The sequence below is a fragment of the Piliocolobus tephrosceles genome, chromosome 8, assembly GCF_002776525.5.
Source record: "Piliocolobus tephrosceles isolate RC106 chromosome 8, ASM277652v3, whole genome shotgun sequence".
Classification (NCBI taxonomy): Eukaryota; Metazoa; Chordata; class Mammalia; order Primates; family Cercopithecidae; genus Piliocolobus; species Piliocolobus tephrosceles.
Window position 1 is genome coordinate 31,493,784 of NC_045441.1, and position 25,080 is coordinate 31,518,863.

Sequence of the window (25,080 nt, forward strand, 5' to 3'; positions counted from 1 at the left end):
TTTGCTTTTAGTGTGATTCCTTTGACTTCCCAGTTAACTGATATTTAATTGAACATTCCTTTTATAACTTCCCTCATTTTTTTTTTTTTTTTTTTTTTTTTTGAGACAGAGTCTCTCGCTCAGTCGCCCCGGCTGGAGTGCAGTGGCACGATCTCGGCTCACTGCAAGCTCTGCCTCCTGGGTTCACGCCATTCTCCTGCCTCAGCCTCCCGAGTAGCTGGGACTACAGGCGCCTGCCACTACGCCCTTTTTGTATTTTTAGTAGAGATGGGGTTTCACCATGTTGGCCAGGATGGTCTCCATCTCCTGACCTCGTGATCCACCCGTCTTGGCCTCCCAAAGTGCTGGGATTACAGGCGTGAGTCACGGCGCCCGGCCCCCTCATTGTTTTTATTGTCTCTTTTTTTTTGAGATGGAGTCTCGCTCTTGTCACCCAGGCTGGGGTCAATGACGTGATCTCAGCTCACTGCAAACTCCGCCTTCCAGGTTCAGGCGATTCTCCTGCTTTGGCCTCCTGAGTAGCTGGGATTACAGACACCCACCACCATGCCTGGCTACTTTTTGTATTTTTAGTACAGACAGGGTTTCACCATGCCAGCCAGGCTGGTATCAAACTCCTGACCTCGGGTGATCCGTCCGCCTCGAACTCCCAAAGTGTTAGGATTACAGGCGTGAGTCACCACATCTGGCCTTTATTGTCTAATTTTTTACCTTTATGAAAGGAATGTTTTGGCCAGCTGGAATAGACCTTGGGATACAGTGGTTTCTAGGGAAGGTGCTATTTCTTACATTCCAGGATCCAATGCCCTACAACTTGAGCATATGTACTGCTTGCATTATTTATTACATTGTTAAGGAATTGTAATCACTGGAATGCTTGAAAAAACATCATGGTCTTTGGCCACAGCTGTGGTCACTTCACAACGCACTTTCCTAAAGAGTGCTGTGGCGTGGCCTGTCCACTTCCTAGTTGGCAAAGATTCCAAGTTCTTAGGTATTGATTGATTCATAGGGAGCAAGGATAGAAATCTACCTTCTTCCTGATGCCCCTTTAAAAAGTCTTTTATATGCCATGCCCTTTGTACTGTGTCTGACACGTGGCTGTCACTCAATGCTTATTAAATGAGTACATTAATATATCAATTCTGCCTCAAACAAATCCAACATGTATCCATGACTCTACAGTCCATCATTCCTGCTCTAGCTAAGGTCATTATAGTCCAAACTTTCCTTCCTTTAATTCTTTATCCACACTACAGATTCACTACAGATTTTTGTGGTTTCCTTAAGAGACCTGATCATAAGCTACACACTTTCTTAAAAATCACCAACGACTCTCTAATGCCAAACTCTCTAGAGAACTTCAACTTTTTTTTCTAGCTCCATCTCATTTTATAAACTGTCCACTTTAGCCTGGTCCCTGAACAGGTCCTCATGTTCACAGTTCTGGTACTTTTCCAATCCCACTTCTCCATGTACTTTTGAGTACCCTTTCTCACACATCTTGTGAAATTTCACACCCCAAACCCTCAAACGTCACTTCCTCTCTGACTTCCTGACCCCGTAACAAGTACTCCCTTACTCTGTCCCCATAGTATTTTCAACATATCCTAGAGAATTTAGTACATCTAATTGCACTTCAGTTGTTTACTTCCACTTTAGACTTAAGAATTCCTTAGAGCAAATATTCATCTTTTCATACCAAACTATTATCATGCTTGGTACTTAATAGTACCAAGTACTACGTGACCTTAATAGGTGCTCAAAAAGCTTAAATTCAATTTCTAACCCTAGACATACACCACTCTACACTAAATTGGAAGCAAATCACAGCCTTTCTGCGAGGAAATGTATTCTGACTTAGCAAAACAATCTCTCCCCAGAGAACCACCCCCATACACTTAATTTTGCATTCATTTCAGGGTGTTCATGAATGCCAATAACCAAATTCCACCCCCTCAACAAACACTGTGGCTGTAAACTGAGATTCTCTTCTCAAAAAATAGGACATCTGGCATGGTAGAAAGAGATCAGGCTGTGGCTAGAAACATCAAGTTTTAATACCAGCTCTTACACTTAGCATGAGTTAATATTTAAGCTCCAGGGCTCAAATTCCAAATTTTTTAATGTGGTGAATACATATCGACTTTGCTAGTTTTGCTTTATTGAAAACTGATAAAGTACCACAATGTAGCCACAGAAGTGTATTTTTAACTACAACTTGTGTCATGCAATTGGCATGGAATATTGTGTCACCATCTCATGAAAGTGAGGTAATGCAGTTGCCACTTGCAAATGAAACATGAAAATAGTATTCATTGTTCAAATACTTACAATATGGGGGCTTTTTGTATTTAAAACTGAAATTGGAATTTTAAAAATCTTTTACATAATCCTTTTTCAATTCATTCAAATTAGTATTTTACCTTAAGTGTCCTGGGTTTATCTTATAGTAGTAAGATTGTTGGCTTTCTTTTCCCAAAGGTCTACCAATGGGTTCATGGTACTCAAATAACCATAACTCACTTTTTCATTTCTTCTGTATTATGTACTTTTTGTAAAATACCTATCAGACTGCACCTGACATACAGCAATCAAGTAAGATTTTCATTAATGGTTATTAACTTTAGAATCACCATATAAAGCAATACAATGAAAAACAGGCTTGAGGTTTCTCCAGATATTTAATGCAAGATGCAATGTAGCCATAATCCATGAAACGTGGTTAGCAGTAGGGAAGTTGTAGCCCTACTGAATCAAAGTATTACAATACAGCTGAAAGCTTTATATAGATATATTTCTGTTCTTAATTGCACTAATGCAGACAGTTTGATAGATAAGCTTGTCTCTTGTGCTTTTTCTACTTTGGGAGGTTATATACTTTAGATGCGACACAAAGAAACTCTACTGGTTTAAGAGTTCTAAGTTTTACTTTTACTATAGACCTTTTTCCCCCCCAGTTTAGATGGGAAGACCCAGCCTTTGGTATAAATAACTTACTTCCACGACAATATTTAAAGGGTATCTTTAGTGTTCACTGTCAGTTGTGTAGTCTTTTGGTAAGGGGGTGGCTAAAGCCTCTTTACTCTCAGTAAGTGCTCTGGGCTGATGGATAAACACACTAAATTTAACACCCTGGTTGTTTGCAGCTCTGACAAAACCACTATTAGCAGTCATTGTGATGGCTTTTAGGGTGTCTCCTGTCCCAAAAATTGTTAATGAGCGGCTATTAATTTTCGAACTGGCCACTAGTCTCAAGGCACGCTCAGAAGGTTGGTCTGGTACCACATTAATTCGCTTAATTAACATAGTGGCCCTCTCTCTCTCCCCAGGTCCTCCTAAGGTATCTAAAATAGACTGAAAGTCCTTGACAGCAGATTCACAAGCAAACAACTCCTTGTCCTTCATAAAGGCCTCCAGCTGAGGTAGAACCTGCTCTTTCCTCTCTTGCTCTGCTTGTTCCGTGAGCACTTTTTCTTTGAAAATAAAGTGGCAGCCTCCATAGCTGAGGGCAGATACATATGTAATTAAAGTTGTAATGTCCAGATTTACTCTTTTGCACACATCGACCTTAATTTCTGTTGGAAACGCAACACTTGCTAGTATATTTTCTCGGTCGACTCTGGTCACCTGCAAAAGTTCAGGGCCCTCATCATCTGATTCACTCTCACTCGGTTGGAGCTCTTCAGGGTGATCTAACAGAGCGTTGACTGCTACTATGTCTCCTCTCACAGATATGCCCATTTCTTTCAGCTTCTCTGCCATGGGGCTGGAGACACTGTTGTAAAACGCAAAGATGATGTGAGGGTTGCTATATTGCACTGGCTGCTGGTGACTGGCCTGGAGGAAGTCTTCAGCCTGCTCGATGATGCTTTTGTCACCATATTGGCCCCTGCCCAGCCAGATGTTATGAAGAGCTTCAGCCTTCCGGCCAATGGCTTTCACCCAAGTATGACCACCATTTGCAACTACATCTACCACAAGGGTTTGCTTTTCTCCAAAGGTATCTGTATAACCAAAGACATGAAGAACACTAACAACTTCTTCCAGGTTTTCTGCTGATTCCACAATGGCTCTCAGGTGTGTTAGGTTAGTGCTTTGTAAATGAGATTCTTTAATAGCTACTTTCCCAGCTTCTACTTTCTGTAAGAATTTTAATTCTGCCTTCAATTTGCTACACAGCTTTGCACCACCTTCTATGCCACCTTTTCTTGATCTAGAAAGTGATTCTGCTCTCTTGATCAGTTCCTTGGCTATGGCGATTCGTTCACAGAGCATGGAATGTGCAGACATGCTGTCAGCATTATTCCTTTCCTAGGGAAAGAAGGCAAATTTGAGTAGTCTCCTAAAATTATGACAATCAATTCTTCACTGATGATTAAAAACTTCAATCTAGCAACACAGCTTATGGAGGCTGAGTCTATGAACCTGGGCTTGTGTATGTCTCATTTTGGAGTGGCTCCTTCCTCTGATAGCTAAGGGAAGGACGGCAGCTACACTTCTGAACTCTACGTATGTCTGACCTAAGACCTTCATTTCTTCAGCTTGAAAGCCATGGGGACACAGCATGGTCCTAGGTTAGGGTACAATGCAAGAGTTGGGCAATCTGCTATATAAATAATTCCCTTATGTCTATCAGCGGCCTGTTTAACTGCTGAGAAATTTTAATGAAAGGCTTGGACAGTCAAGACAAAAATGCTGCAAACAAAAATACACACAGACTGGCTACTTAGCAAACTGTCCAAAGCAAGTGTGTGTCCTAAACTGAGCACCTCAGCCTCCCTAACCTTTTCCTCCTTCCTGAGTTGGTCTCCTTCAACCGGCTGCCTCATGATTTCCCCCCAAGGCTCGGGGTACTTACGCCAAAAAAAAAAAAATCAACACTGCCTCATTTCTGCATTTGACGTCAACCCAGACTATTTTAAAAGATCGAAGAAGCCCACCAACTTGCGCGCCACTCCCACTTCGAAAGAAAACCCGAAGATGAAACTAAACTCCAACGATGCACCTCGTGGCGGCCGTGCAGGCGGCCACAGCGCAGGTTGCCGGGTGGGCGGGCCAGAGGCCGGCGGGGCCTTCTCGGTGGGCTGCGGGGCCCTCGGCCCTGCCCGGCCACCTGCGGGGCCGGGCCCTGCCAGGAGGGGCGGGGGCCGAAAAGCCCCCACCGCTAGCGCCGCGGCTCAGGAGCGAGGCGCTGAGAGCGCGCGGCCGACCCCCTTCCCGCCGGGTCGGCCCTGCCCAGCCCCCTCTGGCCTCAGTAGGGGCGCCCAGCTCCCAGCCTCCCCGCCTAGCTCCCCGGCTCCTCACCGGCAGCGCCAGAACCGCGAGCGCGGGCACGCAAGGCAGGCAGAGGCCAGGACCCGCCAGGAAAGCTCAACCGGGTAGCCCCCACCCCACTCGAACGCCGAGGCGTCTCCACCCGCGCGAGCCCCGCCGCCTCCGGCGCCTCCTGCGTCACGTGGTTCCGGGCCAGGTGACGCCAAACCTGCGATTCCCAAGCGGCAGCGCGGCCTCCTGAGCCGAGTTGACGCTGGCGCGGCGGCCATGTTTGTTGAGGGCCCCTGGCTTCTCCCGCTTGCGCCGCCGCATGAGCCTGGAAGCGCGCACCCACCTGGCTCCAGGAAGGAACAGGGACCGAGCTCGCGTGCTGGGCCACACTCCCAATGGGGGCGTCGGCCACTTCATCGCAACCGGGTCCTAGGCATTTTGGGGGCTCATTTTAACAGAAGAAACACGCTGGAGAAGCTTGTCACAGAGAGGTGACAGCTGAGAAGTACTGCTGCTGGGGCTTCTGCCTCCAAACCAAAGTACTTTCCACTGCATTGTCCTGGGCCCTCCATAGAAGATGTGCTGTCCTTCTGAAGAGAAAAAATGATTGCATGGCTTCTGCATATTAGCATATTAGCCTAGTAGAGTGTCCAGAGTCACCCAGAAAGATTAGGGCTGTAGAAAGTAAAGCTAATTTAAAATATTAAAGAGGACTTCCAGTTATAATTAATCCTGTGTATCCTGCTCCTTCTCCAAACCTTAAATAACGGTAAAGCAATGACAAAGGGAACAAACCCACAAAGGCAAAAAGAACGAGAAGAGATGACTGCAGACCGGTTATACCAACACATTTTTGGAGGACAAGAGCAATAACTTACTCATTCCTTACAGCGTGGCAGACATTGTTCTAAGTGTTTTACACATTGTTCAATCCTTTAAACAACCTAAAAGGGAGATATTAAGTATACGTTATAGATAAGTGAGCCATAGAGAGGTTACCTGAACACAAGCACCCTCTCTGCAGATGGAGGTGTCAGGAGAACTGAGGAAACTGCCTGTAGAAGGGGATATTTAGCCCGTGATTCACAAAGCAGAACCCCAGAAAGCTTCAGGTGCCTTGAAGGTAGAAAGGAGGGCAGGCAGGATTGAAAATGTAAATTGTTCAGGCAGAAGACTAGTTTAAGATGCTAAAGACAGGGCATCAGAGGGATTCCAGACACACAGACTAACAAAGGACGAGAGGTGCCATCATGAAGTTTTCCTACTGAATAGAGCAATGCTAGCAGCCACCTTCTCTGCCCCTCCCATAATGCAGGCACCCCTCCACCGCTCCCCACCACTCTCTTCCCATAACCCTATTTTTCTCTGAAGAAATGAGTAGACGAAAGACCCTAGAGAACTGGCTCGGCGATACCAGCATTCAGCATCCCCTGGTGTGAGCCTCACAAACACAGCATTTCCCAACATTTTTGTTTGGTATTTGAAGGAAATGGAAAACGGGAAAAAGTGGTCTCAAGAAGTATTCTATAACTAGCATCTTCAAATAAAAGATATTTCAGCTATGAAACAAGAGGATTTCTTTTTTTAAGAGGAGACAGCAGAGCACAGGAAATGGTTCTTCTATGGTAAAAATATCCCCAAGTTTAAAACATCAATATGAGTTGGAAACATTTAGAAAGTAGAAACAGATGAAAAATGGAGCAAAAACAAAAGGATCCAGTATCCAATTAACAGGAGTTTAGAAACAAAAACAAAATGAAGAGAAAATTTTTCAAAAACCTAATACTAGAAAATTTAGCAGACAGAAACGTTTTTCACAGTGCAAGGGCCCAGAGTGCTCACCACAATGACTATTAAGAAACCCACACAAAGGAACATGGTTGTTAAGTTTCAGAACACAGCAGATAAGAGAAAAACTAAGAGCTGCAGAGGGGAAAACTTACAAAGGACTTGGCATCACATACACAATAGTATCAGGCTTCCTATCAGCAACACTGGAATTTAGAAGGGAGTAATGCTTTCAAAATGTGGAGATAATTTATTTCTAACTTTGAGTTTTCAAACCCAGCCAATTCAGAGAGAAAGCAAGGAGAATAAAGATAGTTTCAAACAAGCACCTAGCCTGGATTGGAACAGGAGGACAGGGGGTTCTAAGAGAAACTTCTCTGAGGTGTGGGGAAGAGAACTGATACATGCTGCCTGATATCTGACTGATGAGGAAAACAGTAAGCAGAAGGTGTTAAATTTCTGTTGGGGGAATCTGGCAAGAATTGGTGACAGCTACACAGAAAATAAAGTAACCAAAAAAGTGGGCTGGGCGCCGCCATGGCTCATTTGTAATCCCAACACTTTGTGAGGCCAGGACAGGAGAATCACTTGAGCACAGGCGTTCAAAACCAGCCTGGACAATGTTGTGATGAGATCTGTCTCCCCAAAAAATAAAAAAATTAGCTGGGCATGGTGGCTGACATCTGTATTCGCACCTACTGCAATGGCTGGGGTGGGAGGATCGTTTGAGACCAAGTCAAGGCTACGGTGAACTGATTTGTGCCACCTCACTCCAGCCTGGGTGACAGAGTGAGTCCGTCTCAAAAATAAAAATAAAAAAATAAAAGCAGTTATCACCCCCAGGAAAGTTGTTCAGAAAATGTAATAGTAGTACACTTAGCCATAAGAAAAATCTTCAACATGATTTAATTGAGGTAGGGAGAAGGAAGTCAGTGTGATATGAGGATTCTAAATTCTCATCTTGCACAATGGGAAGTTTAGCAGCTCAACTCCAAGAATCCAAGAAAAAGGCACATAATCTGACTATTTTGAAATACGGAGGCAAGTACCTGATGAAATACCTAAAAAAGTCAGAAGTGATGGCTTTCAGGGAGTAGCACTCACGTGTTAACTTTTTAAATATGCTCATACTTAGGAAGTTATCAGTTAATTGGCAGCCAGATATTGCTAGTTCCGTAAGTTTCTTGAGAACAGGGTAGAGGGAAGAGCTCTAAATTGAAGGAACTGTGTGAGGCAATGTGACTTTCATACAGAACCACCAGGACTGGTTTTCAGGAAATTAGGATTCTAATCTAAGGGAACTCTCAACTCCTATATGTTCTTGGACAATTCATTGAACATCAACTTGCTCTTCTTTGCAATGGGGGGCTCAGAGAGCTTGCCTACATGGACGAGTAGACTCCTGAAAAAAAGGTGAGGTAAATACTAAGAGTTGGCAGTTTCATTCTATGAAGAAAATTGAGCAATAGATGAAAACCCTTCAGTGTTCATTTATCACCTACTTGATGTCTGAGAGACTGTGCAAGGTAATTATCTCAAGGTCGGGGTTTTTTTTTTTTTTTTTTTTTTTTTTTTCAGGGATGCTTTAGTGTATCAGCACTTGATAATTATAAGGCTCTGTATTAGTCTTCTTTATTCCCCATGTATGTGAATTTTAAACATCTCCATGTTTCATTGCTAATAACTGCTTTGCAAATTTAAATTCATGGTTCAGTAGGGAACTGGGAAGAAGTAGAACAAATGGAGTTAAAATGTTTTAAGGGTTAGAAGATACAAAAAGAACCAAAAGAAGGGAGAGACTGTGAACATTAGGAACATTATGATACTTAAGCTAAAATCCACAGGCTGGAAATGGTTCAAGAGTTTTGGAATGTTTAGGGATGCAGTGGGTTGCTACATCAAAGAACTCTTTCCTAAGAACTGGGACAAAAACTTAATTTTAAGGTTCGTGGAAAGAATACACAGAACAAAGGAAGAAGTGTTGTAGGCAGCTTGAACTGGAACTGGGCTTTGCATTTAATGGGGGCAGGAGGCAGAAAACAGAACCTGGATCAAATCTGGTTCCGCTGATTTCTCCTCCCTTTATTCTTTAGGACTAATTTTGTTGGCACACAATAAAAACCTACATGAGTCTTCCTTACCTCTGAAATATTATATGCCTTTAATTTTCCTTGCTTTGATTTGTAGAATTTTGACATTGCTTTGGTCTTTTGATACTGGACATTACAGAAGGACTAATGTCCTTCTGAAACAAATTCAACAGCAGCTAACAGAGTAATTAACTATTAACCACACCAGGCTTTAACTTGTGTTATCAAATTTAGTCCTTAGGAAATCCTGAGATATGGCCAGGCAGAGTGGCCCATGCCTGTTAGTCCCAGCACTTTGGGAGGCCGAGGCGGGTGAACCGCTTGAGCTGAGGAGTTGGAAACCAGTCTGGGCAACATGGTGAAACCCCGTCTCTACTAAAAATACAAAAATGAGCCGGACATGGCGGTACATGCCTGTAGTCTCAGCCACTCGGGGGGCTGAGGTAAAAGGATTGATCACCTGAGCCGGGGAGGATGAGGCTGCAGTGAGCCAAGATCATGCCATTGCACTCCCGCCCGGGTGACACACTCTGTCTCAAGAAACAAACAAACCCTGAGGTAATTACCTCGCATAGTCACTCAGCCAGTAGGTGGAATAGCTGAGACTTGACTTCAAAGACCCTTTTTTGATACTATGTCCGCTTTCTAGTGTGCTAAAGTGAAAATATATCAGAAGCCCATAAGAGAGATTATTAGACCAGGCCAAGATAAACATCTTGAAACAGGAAGTCAAAGTTACCATCTTTCATCTCCTATAACGCTTTTGCCACCTAAAACAAGATATAGGTGTTATAGTGATGGTAGGTAACAGAACTGGGGACCCTGAGAAAAATCTCCAAAATAAGATTCTTTTGCCCTTAACTAAATCTTAGAATATTTTGAGCTACATTTAAATCAGGGAATTGCCCACTATACTTTCACATTGGTAAGAATGATTATGCTTATAAACTCTCCCTATGTTCTGTAAAGAAAATTAATGATTTTATCCTAAGACGCCTTAAAAAAATTAAAAAAACAAAACTAAGCACTGCCTTCACATGAGTTCATATACTTAATTATAACTTTCATTATAGTGAAGGTACTTATTATACTGAGATTACATTAATGAATTAACAAGAGTCTTAAGCCATAGTTTTGACACTTACGTATTAGAATTTTATTTCAAGCACTTATGCTCATCCTTGAGTTTAAAAAGTCTAACAAAATCTAAGAACCCAGGTTCCTTTAAAACCTACTTGTGATGGAGACACCAACAGGAACCAGCAAACCATTGTTCATTTACTTACATATTGTATCTCCCATGGAGACCTATTTGGCTTACCACTCTTCACAGGCCTAGTACGATCTCATAGAGCACCCTAGGATTTCACTGATCAATACCTTATGGCACCTAAAAGCACCTATGCTTCTTTTCTTGTCCTATGAATCTGTGAAAGTCTGCAGATCCTCCCAGCTCTAGAAGCAATAATGTTTTTCACCAAAATCAGCATTTTGCTTTATGGAAACACAGGCAACATCTGATAGTGAAGAGGGCAATAAGATTTAACTTAACCAAAATTGCTTGACAACGAAAAAGTGATTTCATCATTCTGCTTCGCAATGTAGTCTTCAGAAATCAACTGTGATAAAAAGCAGGAAGTAACTGTTAAAATTTTAGCAACTCCTAAAAGGCTGGAAGGTGGGTTTAACAGTTTATTAGGATTTATAAGTGTCATTTTAAAAACAGTCGATTTAAACCATGTAGAAATAAGTATGCAAAAAGTCTGCAAAACAAAACATACTTTAAACATGTTTAAGTAGATAGATTATCTGAAATTCTGGATTTTTCAGTCACTTCACTGTTATGCTATGGCAGCCAAGTAATCTTTAACTTCAGTTGGAGTAAGTCTTCTAAATCCAGCTTCATTGCAGATTCCAACTTCTATGTTATCCTCTGTCATTTGCCCTTCAAAGCTTTCCTATTGAGGACGGAGGAAAAAAGGTCAATTTTCTAAGCAGTTAATCATGAAATCATTGTAAATCCAGTTGTTGAATATTGAGCTAACCTTTAGGGTTAAGATGGCTGTATGAATGGCATCTTCAAGTTCCAGATCTTCATTATACCTGAAGAATTTTTTAAAAAATTACTTATATCATTGTTTATATTCTTTATTTAAATACAATGACAGCAACAACGTAAGTTTTTAAAACCCTAAACATCTTAAAAATACTAAATTACACATTCTTTTAATCACCTCCTTGTAGCTGTCCCCAGATAAAAAAACTGACAATATCTGGTGCTCAATTCCCAACATCATGAAGGGTATGACCCTAAAATGAGTTTAGTTTAGGAAACTTTTTTCTCTCTTTTTTTTTTTTTTTTTTTTTTTTTTGAGATTGAGTCATCTTGGTTCACTGCAGGATCCACCTCCTGGGCTCATGCCATTCTCCTGCCTCAGCCTCCCAAGTAGCTTGGACTACAGGTGCCTGCCACCATGCCCAGCTAATTTCTTTGTATTTTTAGTAGAGACAGGTTTCACTGTGTTAGCCAGGATGGTCTCGATCTCCTAACCTCGTGATCCACCTGCCTCGACCTCCCAAAGTGCTGGGATTACAGGCGTGAGCCACCGCACCCAGCCAGGAAACTTCTTAAGTATAAATATTTTAACAATCAGGATATGGTGGCATTGTAATTTTTAAAACATAGAAAAATCAGAACTTTGCTAAAATTTCATCTTTTTCTTATAAGCTAAAACATAACATGTCACTTCCTGCTGATACCAGTGTGAACAGTGTGAATAGTGGCTGGGTCGTTTCTTTGGTTCTCCCCATCCCCTACTTTCCTCCTTCCATTGTCAACTGTTGCTCACCCTTCCCCGACTCCCCAGCCCCTCCCTAGCTCCTTCCTAATCTCGGTGCCACCTTTTCCTGTTTCCCTGCCCAGCCCCAGTGTTAGGGTGAGACCTGGAGGAACCCCGGGTGCTGTAGCAGAGAAGAGAAGACAAGGATGACCCTCAGTCCACCAGCCCAATCACTGGGTTCACCACCTCCATAGCAATGAGACTGATGCTGCTCACCTGTTCTGGCCACACACGGCCCGTGGCTGACTTGGCCTTCAGTGGCATCATGCCTTAGGGGCTTTTTTTCCCTCAAGACAGGGTCTTGCTCTGTCACCCAGGCTGAAATGCAGTGGCGCAATCTTGGCTCACTGCAAACTCCACCTCCCAGGCAGGTTCAAGCGATTCTCCTGCCTCAGCCTCCCGAGTAGCTGGGGTTACAGGAGCGTGCTATCACTCCCTGCTAATTTTTGTATTTTTAGTAGAGACAGCGGGGTTCACCATGTTGGCCAGGCTGGTCTCGAACTGCTGACCTCAGGTGATCCACCTGCCTCAGCATCCCAAAGTGCTGGGATTACAGGCGCAAGCCACTGCACCCAGCCAGCCTTACGAGTATTTCTAAATCAGTGCTTGCAGAGATGGCAAACCTATGCTATGCCAAGGAGATACAGGAGACTGATTTGGAATCCTTTTGGGTCATAAAGATGCTGTTTGGGGTGCAACACTGAATAAGGATGCCATCAAAGCTGCCACAGCAGCTGCAGATTTCACAAAGTGTGGGATGCTATCCCAGGAGATGAACTGATGACCCTGGCTCATAAAAACATTGTCAAGACTATGGATTTCATGGAGGATAGTAATTATTTGTTAACCAGGGAACAGGATAAACTGTTACGCATATATGACTTGAACAAACCCGAAGCAGAACCTGAGGAAGTTAGTGATCACAGCTCTGATATAAAAAAGGCCCTATGGTGCAGTGTGGATAAACAGATTCTTTCTTCTGATGACAAAACTGTTAGACTCTGGGATCATGCTACTATGACAGAAATGAAATCTCTAAATTTTAATATGTCAGTTAGTAGTATGGAATATATTCCTGAGGGAGAGATTTTGGTAATAACTTACGGCTGATCCAGTGCTTTTGACAGTTAGTAAGTTTGGAACCAATTAAATCCTTTCAAGCTCCTGTAACCATTAACTCTGAATCTCTTCACCTTAAGAATTTCTTTTTGCAGGTGGTGATGTCAAACTTGTCAGTATGATGACAATAGTGGAGAAGAATTAGAATCCTACAAAGGACACTCCAGTCCTATTCACTGTGTGAGATTTGGTCCTGATGGAGAACTGTATGCCAGTGGTTCTGAAGATGGAACACTGAGACTGGCAAACCGTGGTAGGAAAAACATACAGCCTTTAGAAATGTGTGCTTCCTGAAGAAGACAGCAGTGAGCTGGAGAAGCCAAAGATTGGTTTTGCAGAGACAAGAGAAGAGGAGCTAGAAGAAAATGCTTCAGAGAATTCAGATTCCATCTATTCTTCAACTCCTCAAGTTAAGGCCTGAGCATCAAGCATGTGCCACAGATAATATACAACTGGACTAGAACGAGCAAGCAGAGAGAAACATCAGCTTTCCAGAGTTACTCTCTGCTTAAGGCAAAAGCAGTAATAAATAATGAGGAATATGAATTAGCTCCATTGCTGGAACAACTAACTTGGTGTTACCTGTAAGTGAAATCTCAAGAGGATCAGATGAAGGGAGGTTGAGTTATCCTCTTGTAGTACAATGGCCTGTCATCTTTTTAATGAATATGTACAAGACAACATCCGACTGCTCTTATTACAATTAAAAGTTCTTGCAGCTGTTTATATCATTATGGAGAAGAAAAATATATTGGCTTATTTGTCTGACTTTCCCTTAAAGCAGAATGTCTTTGTTGTTGTTTTTTGCTTTGGTTGTAAAGAGGGAATACATGATAAAGTAACTGGTTTAATTTCTCTTTCATTGTACACTGGTTCTGAACATCTAATTATTTTTAGTTGTCTAAATAAAATGCCTCTGAAACAAAAATAAAACAAAATATATCATGTAGTAACAATGTGAAATATTCAGAAGACTCATTAATATAAAAAAGAAAAATGAAAAAGTACCTTAAGAGCCTAAGATTAAATTTACCATTTAAACCCAGGCCTAAGATTTTTAATAACCTTAACATTACATGAAAAATGTACTGTGAAGGCTCATCTGTTAAACGGAGTTACAAAATTTATTATTATTATTCAGACATGAAAAAATGAAATCCTGTCATTTGCAGCAACATGGATGGAAACGGAGGTCATTATGTTAAGTTAAACAAGCCAGGCATAGAAAGATGAATATTGCATGTTCTCACTCATATGTGGGAGCTAAAAAAAGTGGATCTCATGGAGGGAGAGAGTACCACAGTGGTTACCAGAGGCTGGGAAGGGAGAAGGGAAGAAGAAATGAAGGAAGTTGGTGAAGGGGTATAAAAATGCAGTCAGATAGGAGGAATAAGTTCTGTTGTCCAATAGTACAGTCAGGAAATTATTTTTCTTCTCCCTATTTCAGAATAGCTAGAAGATCTGCAATGTTCCCAACACAAGGAAAAGACAGATGTTTGAGGTAACGGATATCCAATTACCCTGATTTGACACACTGTATACAGGTATTAAAATATCACATATACTGCAAAAATATGTGCAACTATTACATATCAAGAAATAAAACATTTTCCTCTTCAAAAGCTTGGCGAGTTTTGAAGGACTACAGTAACATTGAGACTAGAATACGGCTGGAAATAAGTGAGAGCAGCTTGTACTTGGGCACCGACAGATTTTCACATAGTGCTCCACTTTTTATCAAGCACACATATCAAATATTTAACATACCTTCAACTCTAGGCATTTGGTTTCACAAATTTTTTTACTGTCGTAATGTAAACTATTATCATTACATCATTTAAAAATCTGTCTCCCCAAATTTTTTATTCCAGATTCAATGTTCTTTTTCTCCCTCCTAAAATGGCAGAAAAAGTGAAGTAAAAAGTAAAACAAACAAAAAAAAAGCATTTAGGAAACTATAGAATGTAGAAAGAGAACTCCTTAGGAAATGAATATTAATTACCACTTGATATACTGAAGGCTAGGAAACTAGGAGGAAGATAAGTTTTTGATTTATCTGTAACTAGATTAATATACAGAGTAATACAGCAAGTTTCTTTAGTCCCATGATATTAATTACTTAAAGAGCACCAAAAACCATAAAGTGAGTTTGCTAATGAATGCAGTTACAGTGAGTGAGCCTACCTTTTCTCAAGGAAAGTTTTCCCATTCACATAGTTCTTTCCCATTGCTGTAGCTTTCCAGGCAAAGTAAGCTCCCTAATCAGGAAAGAAAGAGTAAAGAACCATATTTTAAAACACAAATACAATTATATTGCCCTGCCATTTAATTTTTAGCTTTATTAATTGTTCTCTAACTTTGAAGGTCACAGAATATTATTAGAATGGAAAACGTCACAGAATAGGTTATTTTTTTAAGAAGGCTAGAAGGATGGAAACCAAAGAGGCATGAAGAAACTTCTGGAGGTTTTGGAAATTTTTGATATCCTCATTGTAGTAATGGTTTCTTCAGACATTTACATATATCAGAACTCATCAAACTGATGAGCTGGTGATGATGCAATTAAGTGTACATAAATTATGTAACAAAGCCAGTTAAAAGAAATTGAGGTTAACTTAAACAAATAATCAAGAGTAATATTTTAGCTTCACAGACTGAAGCGATTTAAAAGTCTCTCGTATAAATCTGAAAAATGGTGACCAACTCTTGATCATTAGTGAATAAATTAAAAGGAGAGCATCTCATCAGAAAAAATACCAAAAGAAACATAATCCATTATGTTTTAAATGAAAACAATTGTTTTTTAGATACAACAGAGGAAAATAGGACAAAAGAAGACATCTGGATTCCAGAAATGGTGGCTTCTGCTACCTTCTGAAAAGGAAGATAAGAGGGCTTGTCATTTAGCTTCGGAAACTCAGAGATGGAGTAACAACACTATCAAAGTTCCCCAAATACTTATTTTTTCTGATTTAAGTAACAACCAAAATATTTTTCTTTTGCCATCTCAGATTTTAAGAGTAGATCATAAGGTCTGCATTGAGTGAACTCGTAATTATCTAATAATCCATAAAACATGAAAGATCATTTCCTAATCTTGAATTTTGTCTTAAAGTTCTCATAGCAAATGCGACAGATGTGGAGTAGTATTATCCTTTACAAACCGCTTCTATTCAGATACCATTCTTCTGCATTACAGCAGACAACTCACCCAAGTACCAATTTCACAATCATTTTTGCAAAACACTGAATTCAAGATAGATTAATGTTTTTGCTGGAAAAGTCACTCAAGTCAACCCCAAGATTCAACTGATGGCAAATACCACAACACTGTCCTCCAGATCCACATCTTCAATTGCAATATTTCCCAGTTACAGGTTTAAATACATTTGATAACAACTATTTCAACAAATCACCCAAGTGTATGAAGTTAACGAACATGGCAAAAGACGGCAGAACTAACACAGCTTCCTTATCAGAAGACCAAATTACCAAAATTTTAAATATACACACAAAAATGCACGACCTCATACTTTCTAAAGCCCAAGTGAAAAAGAAGAAAATACTGCTAAATTGTAAAGTTTTTATGGCTTCTATTTCTGTTAGATATTCAAAGAGCACTTTTAAAGACAAATCCCTCAAATACATCTACTGATACTTACAGATGGATCTGACTGAAATAAATATGGTCGTCCCTCATTCCAACCACAAATAAGTAAAGAAACTCCAAATGGACGAACACCACTGCAAACAGGAAAATGAAAATTACTTGGCATTTTCATGAAAGTCATCCTCAAGAATTTACCAGTACTCTCAAATAAAGTAAATTATCAGGCAAACTGAATTAGACTTGTAAGTTCCTTAAAAAGTATTTAACACCTTTCTGAATGAATCAATTCAAAACTAATTCTCTTTATAGTAGTGAGGAATGGTAGCCAAACAAAAAAAAATTTGGATTGAACAGTGTCACCTAAGACACTGGGGTTAATAAGTGTGCAGTAACATTTAGTGTCCTAACAAAATAACAACTTTTAATTAATGCAGCTTTTCCACTAGGTTTACTTGTCACAAAATGACAACTTTCAATTGATGCAGCTTTTCCACTAGGTTTACCTATTACAAAATGACAATTTTCAGTTAATGCAGCTTTTCCACTAGGTTTACATATCAACAACGACCTATATGCTATCTCATCCACACCCAAAGAAGCTGGGGAATGAAAAGAAATATGAATGTGTCAAAGAGCTGCTTTCATCATGTGCTTACAATCATTTCTGGTCAGAAACAAATTTGAAAGTTGAGGCCAGGCGTAGTACCAACACTTTGGGAGGCCAAGACAGGCAGATCACTTGAGGTCAGGAGTTTGAAACCAGTCTGGCCAACATAGTAAAACCACATCCCTACCAAAAAAATACAAAAAAAAAAAAAAAAATTAGCTGGGCATGGTGATGCATGCCCGTGGTGCCAGCTACTCGGGAGGCTGAGGCATGAGCATCACTTGATCCCAGGAGGCAGAGGTTGCAGTGAGCCAGAATCATGCCATTACACTCCAGCCTGGGTAACAGAGTGAGACTCTGACTCAAAAAAAAAAAAAAAAAAATTTAAAAGTAGCAATGATTTTCTGCCCATAAAGTGTTTTAATCACTGGCAAAAGAACTTTTTATATCTAGAAGCTGCTTTCTGCTATTATATGAGCAACAAGAAAACACATTTTTTTTCCTTAAGTAAATATTCTAGATCCAGATAAGATCAGAAATATTCATCATAGTGATTTTGTCCACTTGTTAGGCAAATATAGGAATGGTAAGTCCCATTCTATGTATACATCTACTCTTTAAAATGACGTCCCCCTACAATTCATGGCACATTTCAAGTAAAAAAAGCAACTTACCCTGACTGAGTATATTCTTGCATCACAGAAGCTACTCTCTGTACCAGCTGAGCTGTAGGAATGGGTTCTTGGTACACAAGATAGTACTGTTGAGCTAGCTTTCGAGCTCTGTGCACAAGCACTCTAACAAGGAAAAAATAAGATGTAATTACAAGGAAGACGCTCTACTACCCAAAGACTCATTCTTCTTTTACAGGCACGTACCTGCAGCACCAGTTTAACATGTATTGCTTTAATGGTGGCTACTGGATCAAAGCTAGTCTTACTCTAACATTGGATTCCAGTTGATATAGAAGAAAATATCAAAGCATCATAGAGTACCAGTTAGCTTAAAAGTAACAGATTTAATATACAAAAATGAGAACTTTATCTCACTCCATGGCTTCTTCAAGACTATCCCCCTTATCCAAGGGCAGCCACTTGTCTTTTTATAGCTCACCCAACTCCACACACGCATACAAGCACACATAAACACACACGCACACAATTCTGGGCATATTTTTCTCACTTCAGGTCACTACTTCCTGCAGACTGTTTTAATCTCTCTGCCTGTGCTTCAAAGAGTACCCTTCAGAGATTAAGAAACAGTAAGAAACTACTTGTAACTAAAAATGTAAAATTTGGCTGGGTGCAGTGTTTCACACCTGTAATACCAACACTTTAAAAGGCTGAGGCAGGAAGATCACTTGAGGCCAGGAGTTTGAGACCTGCCTGGGCAAGACCCTGGGTTTAAAGAGAACAACTCAGATGTGAAATAGGAGTGAAATTGAAGTGAAACTTTGCGTCTACCTATCTTGCTCCACAAAATCATGAGCAATAAAGTAATACTCCTTTTACTTGTTTAAATGACAGACACAGAAAGCTGTCAATCTCTTTCAACTTGCTGGTACCCTGAGTAACAAGATTATTCTCTCTTCCTGTGAAATATAAAGTGGGTGATTATATGAGCACTGGGATCCTGGTTGGCTGCCACACTCAATAACTTGCAGTGGTGTTTGAGAATTTTGTTCCTTTGTGAAGAACAGGAAAACAGATAAGGTTAACTCTGGATGGCGATGCTTTCTTTTGTTGCCTCATACTTTTTAGAATATAGTTTATTATAACATAAATTGCTCTTATCATTTTTAAACTGCACTGGCGAAAACTAAAGCACTTATGCCCAGTTCCTGGATAGTAGAAGAGGAATATGTCAGAAGGGAAAGTCCACTAAACAAAGAAAAGAGGAGTTATGTAATCTATCTACCTCCTCTTTCACATCTGAGTTATTCTCTTTAAAGTAACCTACACAGGCAAACTAAATTCAGCTCTCAATGAGGCTGCTATTGCTAAACAAAGCACACAAAAAAAGAGGAATTGGAAGATAAAAGGAAAACAACCTTGGTTTTTCTCCTGAAAATACAGATTACAATCAATTCATGAGATGGTGAGAAACACTATAAAAAGTATAAAGTACCTGTAATCGGGGCCCATGCCACTGTACACCAAACCTATATGCTTGGTAATTGGTTCCACTTTGTGTACACTTCGCTCATCATACAGAATGGATTTCTGTTTTTTCTCAGTTGCTAATACCACACCATTTGCAGCTTAAAAAAAAGAGAGAGACCTAAATGTTTAATCATTTATAAGACTGTTTTAACAGCTTTCTATTATGGATGCGCTAAACTCAAAGTCCTTTATTTCCTTTAATTTATAAAACCTTTTCTTCCGGAGTCCTATTACCAAAATTACCTAAGAAATGGTAAGTCCATGTTTCCCTCACTGGTCATTAGTACTACACAAAAAAATCGTCTCTACAGCTAAAGGTATTACATAACCTTTTGTAAGCACTCTAAGGATACCTGAGAGTTCACGTTTTAAAATAATGGATTTCTGCCTACTTGTCCCAATAGTCTCATAACATGAAATTTACAATAAATGATACAGCCTTTTAAAGTGAAAGACAACATGTTTAGCTTATGTTTTATAATTAAACTTTCCTAAATTATACGGATAAAAACTGCCAGCAAGTAGTGACATAATCAGTGGAAAAAAAAAAAAAAAAGACTCAGTTTTCTGAATGAGAAAGACTACTATGAATATTACAACTAACAGATAAAGGTGTTATTATTTACTTTGAAAAGAAATTTGAATGATCTTAGACTTATTACTATTTAAACTCCAAAACACTGTAAATTAACAAAAAATTATTAAAATCATACTACTGCAGCTCTGTATAAATTAATTACTAATTAATTCCAAAATAATTAAGATAACTACTAACAGGCATCTGAAATGAATGAAGCATTTAATTACCTTTAATTCCCACTGACGGGGCTCCTCCAGCTACAGCAGCCAAAGCATATTCAATCTGGACAAGTTTACCAGACGGGCTTAAAAGAAACACAGGTATTTGTTAAGTTCACATATCATCCAGTATTTATTGTAAGAACATTTCTGAGATAGTACAGACACTCAGGTCAAAGGAGTAGCTGGCCTTTGACCTCTATCATGAAGTGGCACAGAAACCAAGTTTACAGCTGGACACAATGACTCAAGCCTGTAATCCCAGCACTTGGGAAGGCCGAGGTGGGTGGATTACCTGAGGTCAAGAGTTCGAGACCAGCCTGACTAACATGGTGAAACCCTGTCTCTACTAAATATACAAAAATTAGCTGGGTATAGTGGTGCATGCCTGTAATCCCAGCTACTTCGGAGGCTGAGGCAGGAGAATCGCTTGAATCCAGCAGGTGGAGGTAGCAGTGAGCCGAGATCGCACCACTGCACTCCAGCCTGGGCAACAGGACCAAAACCTCATCTCAAAAAAAAAAAAAAAAAGAAAAGAAAAGAAAAAACGAACGAAACCAAGTTTACAAGGCAATCAGAACATACTCCTACTGAAGTACTACTTTCTCTTTGTTTTTTGTCTGCCACATGGAGCAGTGGTATTACTGTTGCTTCTTTTCACCCTAAGTTTTCTGTGCCTGTTTTCTCACCTGTAAAATGAGGACACAGTAACCACAACTAGTTTTCCATATCAGTGGATTCCACAGGGCTGACCAGAGAACCTGAGTACGCCTTGACTTGGTATTTGTGGAAGTCCTGAAATCACCATCCCCTACAAGGGTCCTGTACCTATTTCAAAGCATTGTTGTGATTAAGTGAAGTAATTCCTATAAAACTATCTGGCACAAAATCAGTAACAAGCACATACTGAATAGTAATGTTATTAAGAACATGTATGTGTTTGTTAAAAACCAAATAGCAGCATATATTTCAAGTGGGGGGGTGGTTTTAGAACATAGACATGGCCTAAGACAAGAACACCTAGATATCACTCACAATTAAGTATTCTCTACATAATATACAACTATTTCTAGAAGCCACGAGATGGTCACACTTAACAGATCTGGTTCCATGGATTTGGTAGCTAAACACAAGTCTTAAACTGGCCTTTTAGAGTTATACTTTATTTCAACCTAGTTGTTTAATTAGAATCATCACAAACCAACCTAATTTCATAGATAAAGTCTGAAAGTAATTTGTCCAAAGTGACACAGCTAGATCCTTATCTCCCATCTATCTACTATTGAAAATTTCAGAAGTCCGTATTTTCTTTTCATATAATTACAAATATTCCCTTGCTCACCCAAATCTAAACTCCATCCCTCCTTGCTCCAAACACATAAACTACTCTCAAACTTCAAAAACCTCACTCACAAGCTAATCCCTCCATCTGAAATGCATTTCTCTATTGCCCTGTGAACTATTTTCCTTCAATCATGTCCTAATGGAAGTTGCCCTGACCCCTCAGATTAAGTTGAATATTCACTGATACCTGTGATGTCCTGTACTTCCTCTTTGCCTAAGATGCATCATATCTGAATTATTATTATTATTATTTTTGTAGAAACAGGGTCTCGCAATGTCGCCCAGGCTGGTCTCAAATACCTGGTCTCAAGCAATCCTCCTGACTTGGCCTCTATTATTTTTACAATGTTTGTCTCCCTCAATAAAGTCAGCTATGTTCAGTCAGGATTCCAGCACATAACCTAGTACCAGGAATCTACAATCATTTGGCTGATAGAGACACATCTAGACCAATTAAAGAAACAGACCTAAGGGTGACAGCTCTAAGGCTCTTGATACAATTAATTTGAGCAGAACAACATCAACTGACATTTAAATTAAAAAATTAAGCTGAATTTTTTTTCCTTTAATAGTCACTATTTGAATAATCATATCATAACTTTCTGGGTCCATCCAGCTTTCAATTATTGTTCAATACCTAATTCATATGCCCCTGGGTAACATTTAAAGGTTCATATAAACTTAATAGTTACCTTTTCTCTGTTCCTATTAACTGTACTTACCTATCTTTACCACTGCGTGATTTCACTGCGTGAAAGCTCACTGACCTGTGAGCTGGCTGAGCAATCAACCATCTTTATATTCCATAATGCCACTGTCCCATTCCATAGCATCAGCATCCCTACATGGAATAACTGAAATGGCCTTCTATCTGGTTTTCCTTTCTCAACCTTACTTCTACCCCCAGTCAAAGTTACCTTTGTACCATGTCACCTCCACTTAGATTTTGTAAGAACTTCTTTGTTCACTTAAAATAAAATGTCCTTCTCTGGCCTACAAAGCCCTACACGATTAGCCCTCTCCCACATCACCTCCTTGCTCACAATAGCACATTTGCCTCATTTTCATTCCTTTAAAAGCTCAAGCTCCTTCCCAGTTTCAGGGCTTTCAAACATGCTGTTCCCTCTGTCTACAAGTCTCCTTATTTCTAAATCTTCAAATAGTTGGCTACTTTTAATCCTCCAGTCTCAAAAATCACCCCCAAGCACAAGCCTTTCCTGATTACTCAATCTAAAGTCATATTCCTTTCTTCACCCTTCTTAAAATAAAATTCCTTAGTAAGAGAATTTATTAGTAGGCACCAATTTGTTTACTGATTTATGATCAATTCCCCAACCAAATGTACTCCACAAGAACTGTTTCGTCCTGTATGGTCTCTAGTCCCTTCCACCATTAGTTTAATTCTGATTACGAGAGGCTAGAACCAATATTTTCTTTTTATTTAAAACAGCTGAATCCACTATGTTTAAAACAAACAAACAAAACATAAGTTTAGTTTTTTTTAAAAAAAAATTTTAGATATGGGGTATCGCTTTGTGACCCAGGCTGGAGTACAGTGACAGAATCACAGCTCACTGCATCCTAAACTCTTGGGCTCAAGTGCTCCTCTCGCCCTCAGGCTCCCAAAAGCTTGGATTACAGGCACACGCCTGGCTAATTTTTTAATTTTTTCAGAGATAGGGTCTTGCTGTATTGCCCAGGCTAGTCTTGAACTCCTGGGCTAAAGTGATCCTCCTGCCTCAGTCTCCTGAGTAGCTGGGATTACAGGTGTGAGTCACCCTGCCTGGCCAAAAGTTTATTTTAATAAAGAAATTTGTTACAAAAAGATTGAGTCCTGAAGGTATATGATTGTTTTATGTTTTCGGCTCCACTAGGATTACACTTTCTTCGAGATAAAAGACCACATTTGCAGCCTGGGCAACATCACAAGATGCCTTAAAAAAAAAAAAAAAATAGCAGGCAGGGTGGTGCACACCTCTAGTTCCAGTTACTCCAGAGACTGAGGCAGGAGGATCCCTTGGGCCCAAGAGCTGGAGGCTGCCGAGTCCCTGTCTCTAAAAAGAGGACCACATTTGTTTTCTTCACAAATATGAAGAGTGAATACATCCTGCACATACTCTTCTGTCATATGTGAGACTTTTTATTGCATAATTAAATTAATCTTGTTCAAAGGTTACAAGAAAACTATTACGTGCACTTACTGCTTATTGAAAACTGCCAAGAGAAAGGTACTTTTGGAATTTAAGACATTATGTAATAGAAAGTGTATTATTTTTTGTTATCAGAAAAAAATCCAGTTTGAATGTCAACCTCAGCTATTCACCGATGACCTCAGACAAGTTATTTAATTTGTACAAGCTGTGGTTAGTTCATCTGTAAGAAGCTGAGATAACATTTATCACAGCAATGGAAAGAGATGAAGCAGGTTAAGGTTAAGTTGTACCTATACAGAAAGTACTCAACAAGTTAGATCCTGTCTGCCTTCAGTTGTCAGGAGTACATGTGAAGTAAACTGGGCATTACTGATCCTTAAGAAAATGGGTTAGTCAGAAAACTTCCCCAGTCAATTTTTAAAAGTCTTCGGTGATGGTTTTCTCACATTGGGAGCTATGGCTCGCCTCAGCTGTATTTTGGAAAGGAAACTTATTACTCTAATCCCCTGTTCTACAATAGAAAAGCCTACACTCTTGTTTAAAGTAAACATCCCCCTCCACACACCAAAAAAAGGCCAAAACTCAAACTGTTGCCTCGTTGCTAGGGGTTCACAAAAAAGTGATAGGCGCTTTCGGTTTTTACTCCTTATGTTTCTAATTCATGCATCGAAGAAACCGAGAGCGGGAGGTTTTGAAAGACACTAGTGACAAACGGAGACCAAGACTCCGACTTAACTGCAAAGCTGAGAGTTTTCCAAGAAAAGGGGATCCCACATATTTGACCATGATTCCGAGTTTCAGAAACCACTGCATCAGGTCCACTTGAGCCAGGAAAAAAAAATCCTGGGTTCGGAACACGCCACCCAAAGATGGTTAAGCTAAAACTGCCTTCTTTTCTAGTCTCCAAAGTGAAAGCGAATCCTTGGCTATGTGTCTCACCGTCCCGCAGCCCCTCGATCCTCCAGCAGCCTCCGACCAAGGAAGCTCCAGGAATCCCGGGCCGGCCTGGTAAATGACTTTGCAAAGCCGCATTTCCACCTCCATTCTCTACTGGACCCTCCAGAAGCACCAATCCCGACGTCAGGATGGGAAAAACTAAGTCGACAGAGCTCCTGCAACCTCGACTACGCTGAGGACGTCGAGGGCCCCTTCCATACCTGAATGTAGTCAGCGAAAAGCTGTACCCGCGCTCCGCCATCTTTACCCGAAGAGCCAAAGCACATCCGCATACATGCGCACTGTGGCCGATTTTCTTTCATTTCCCCGCCCCTCGCCTTTCCTTTTCCCTCTCTGATTGGAGG

At 40.3% G+C, this 25,080-nt stretch overlaps 2 protein-coding genes and 1 pseudogene across 3 annotated transcripts; 1 reads left to right on the plus strand and 2 right to left on the minus strand.

The window, feature by feature from the left end:
- Positions 1 to 2,671: 2,671 nt before the first annotated feature.
- On the minus strand, positions 2,672 to 5,557 carry C8H7orf25 (chromosome 8 C7orf25 homolog). Of its 2 annotated transcripts, none has more exons than XM_023226429.1 (2): positions 5,308 to 5,557; positions 2,672 to 4,314 (listed from the first exon to the last, which is right to left on the minus strand). In XM_023226429.1, exon 2 carries the CDS (start codon positions 4,291 to 4,293, stop codon positions 3,028 to 3,030), a length of 1,266 nt encoding a protein of 421 aa, XP_023082197.1. In that variant the 5' UTR covers positions 4,294 to 4,314; positions 5,308 to 5,557; the 3' UTR covers positions 2,672 to 3,027. The 2 variants fall into 2 exon arrangements, with proteins under 2 accessions (XP_023082197.1, XP_023082198.1); XM_023226430.1 differs by lacking the exon at positions 5,308 to 5,557 and adding an exon at positions 4,862 to 5,295.
- Positions 5,558 to 10,278: 4,721 nt separating this feature from the next.
- Positions 10,279 to 25,042, minus strand: PSMA2 (proteasome 20S subunit alpha 2). Its single transcript, XM_023226365.1, has 8 exons — positions 24,937 to 25,042; positions 20,292 to 20,368; positions 19,450 to 19,582; positions 17,997 to 18,119; positions 16,768 to 16,849; positions 15,290 to 15,363; positions 11,192 to 11,249; positions 10,279 to 11,104 (listed from the first exon to the last, which is right to left on the minus strand). Exons 1-8 carry the CDS (start codon positions 24,975 to 24,977, stop codon positions 10,988 to 10,990), a joined length of 705 nt encoding a protein of 234 aa, XP_023082133.1. The 5' UTR covers positions 24,978 to 25,042; the 3' UTR covers positions 10,279 to 10,987.
- LOC111552256 lies at positions 12,572 to 14,053 on the plus strand (annotated as a pseudogene).
- Positions 25,043 to 25,080: the final 38 nt, after the last annotated feature.

Coding starts and splice junctions, on each gene's coding strand:
- C8H7orf25 (XM_023226429.1), bottom strand. CDS start 4,293: ATGTCTGCACATTCCATGCTCTGTGAACGAATCGCCATAGCCAAGGAA.
- PSMA2 (XM_023226365.1), bottom strand. CDS start 24,977: ATGGCGGAGCGCGGGTACAGCTTTTCGCTGACTACATTCAG. Junction 18,120..19,449: donor GGCATGGGCCCCGATTACAG/GTACTTTATACT, acceptor TTTCCTTGTTAG/AGTGCTTGTGCACAGAGCTC. Junction 16,850..17,996: donor CAAGAATATACTCAGTCAGG/GTAAGTTGCTTT, acceptor TCCTGTTTGCAG/TGGTGTTCGTCCATTTGGAG.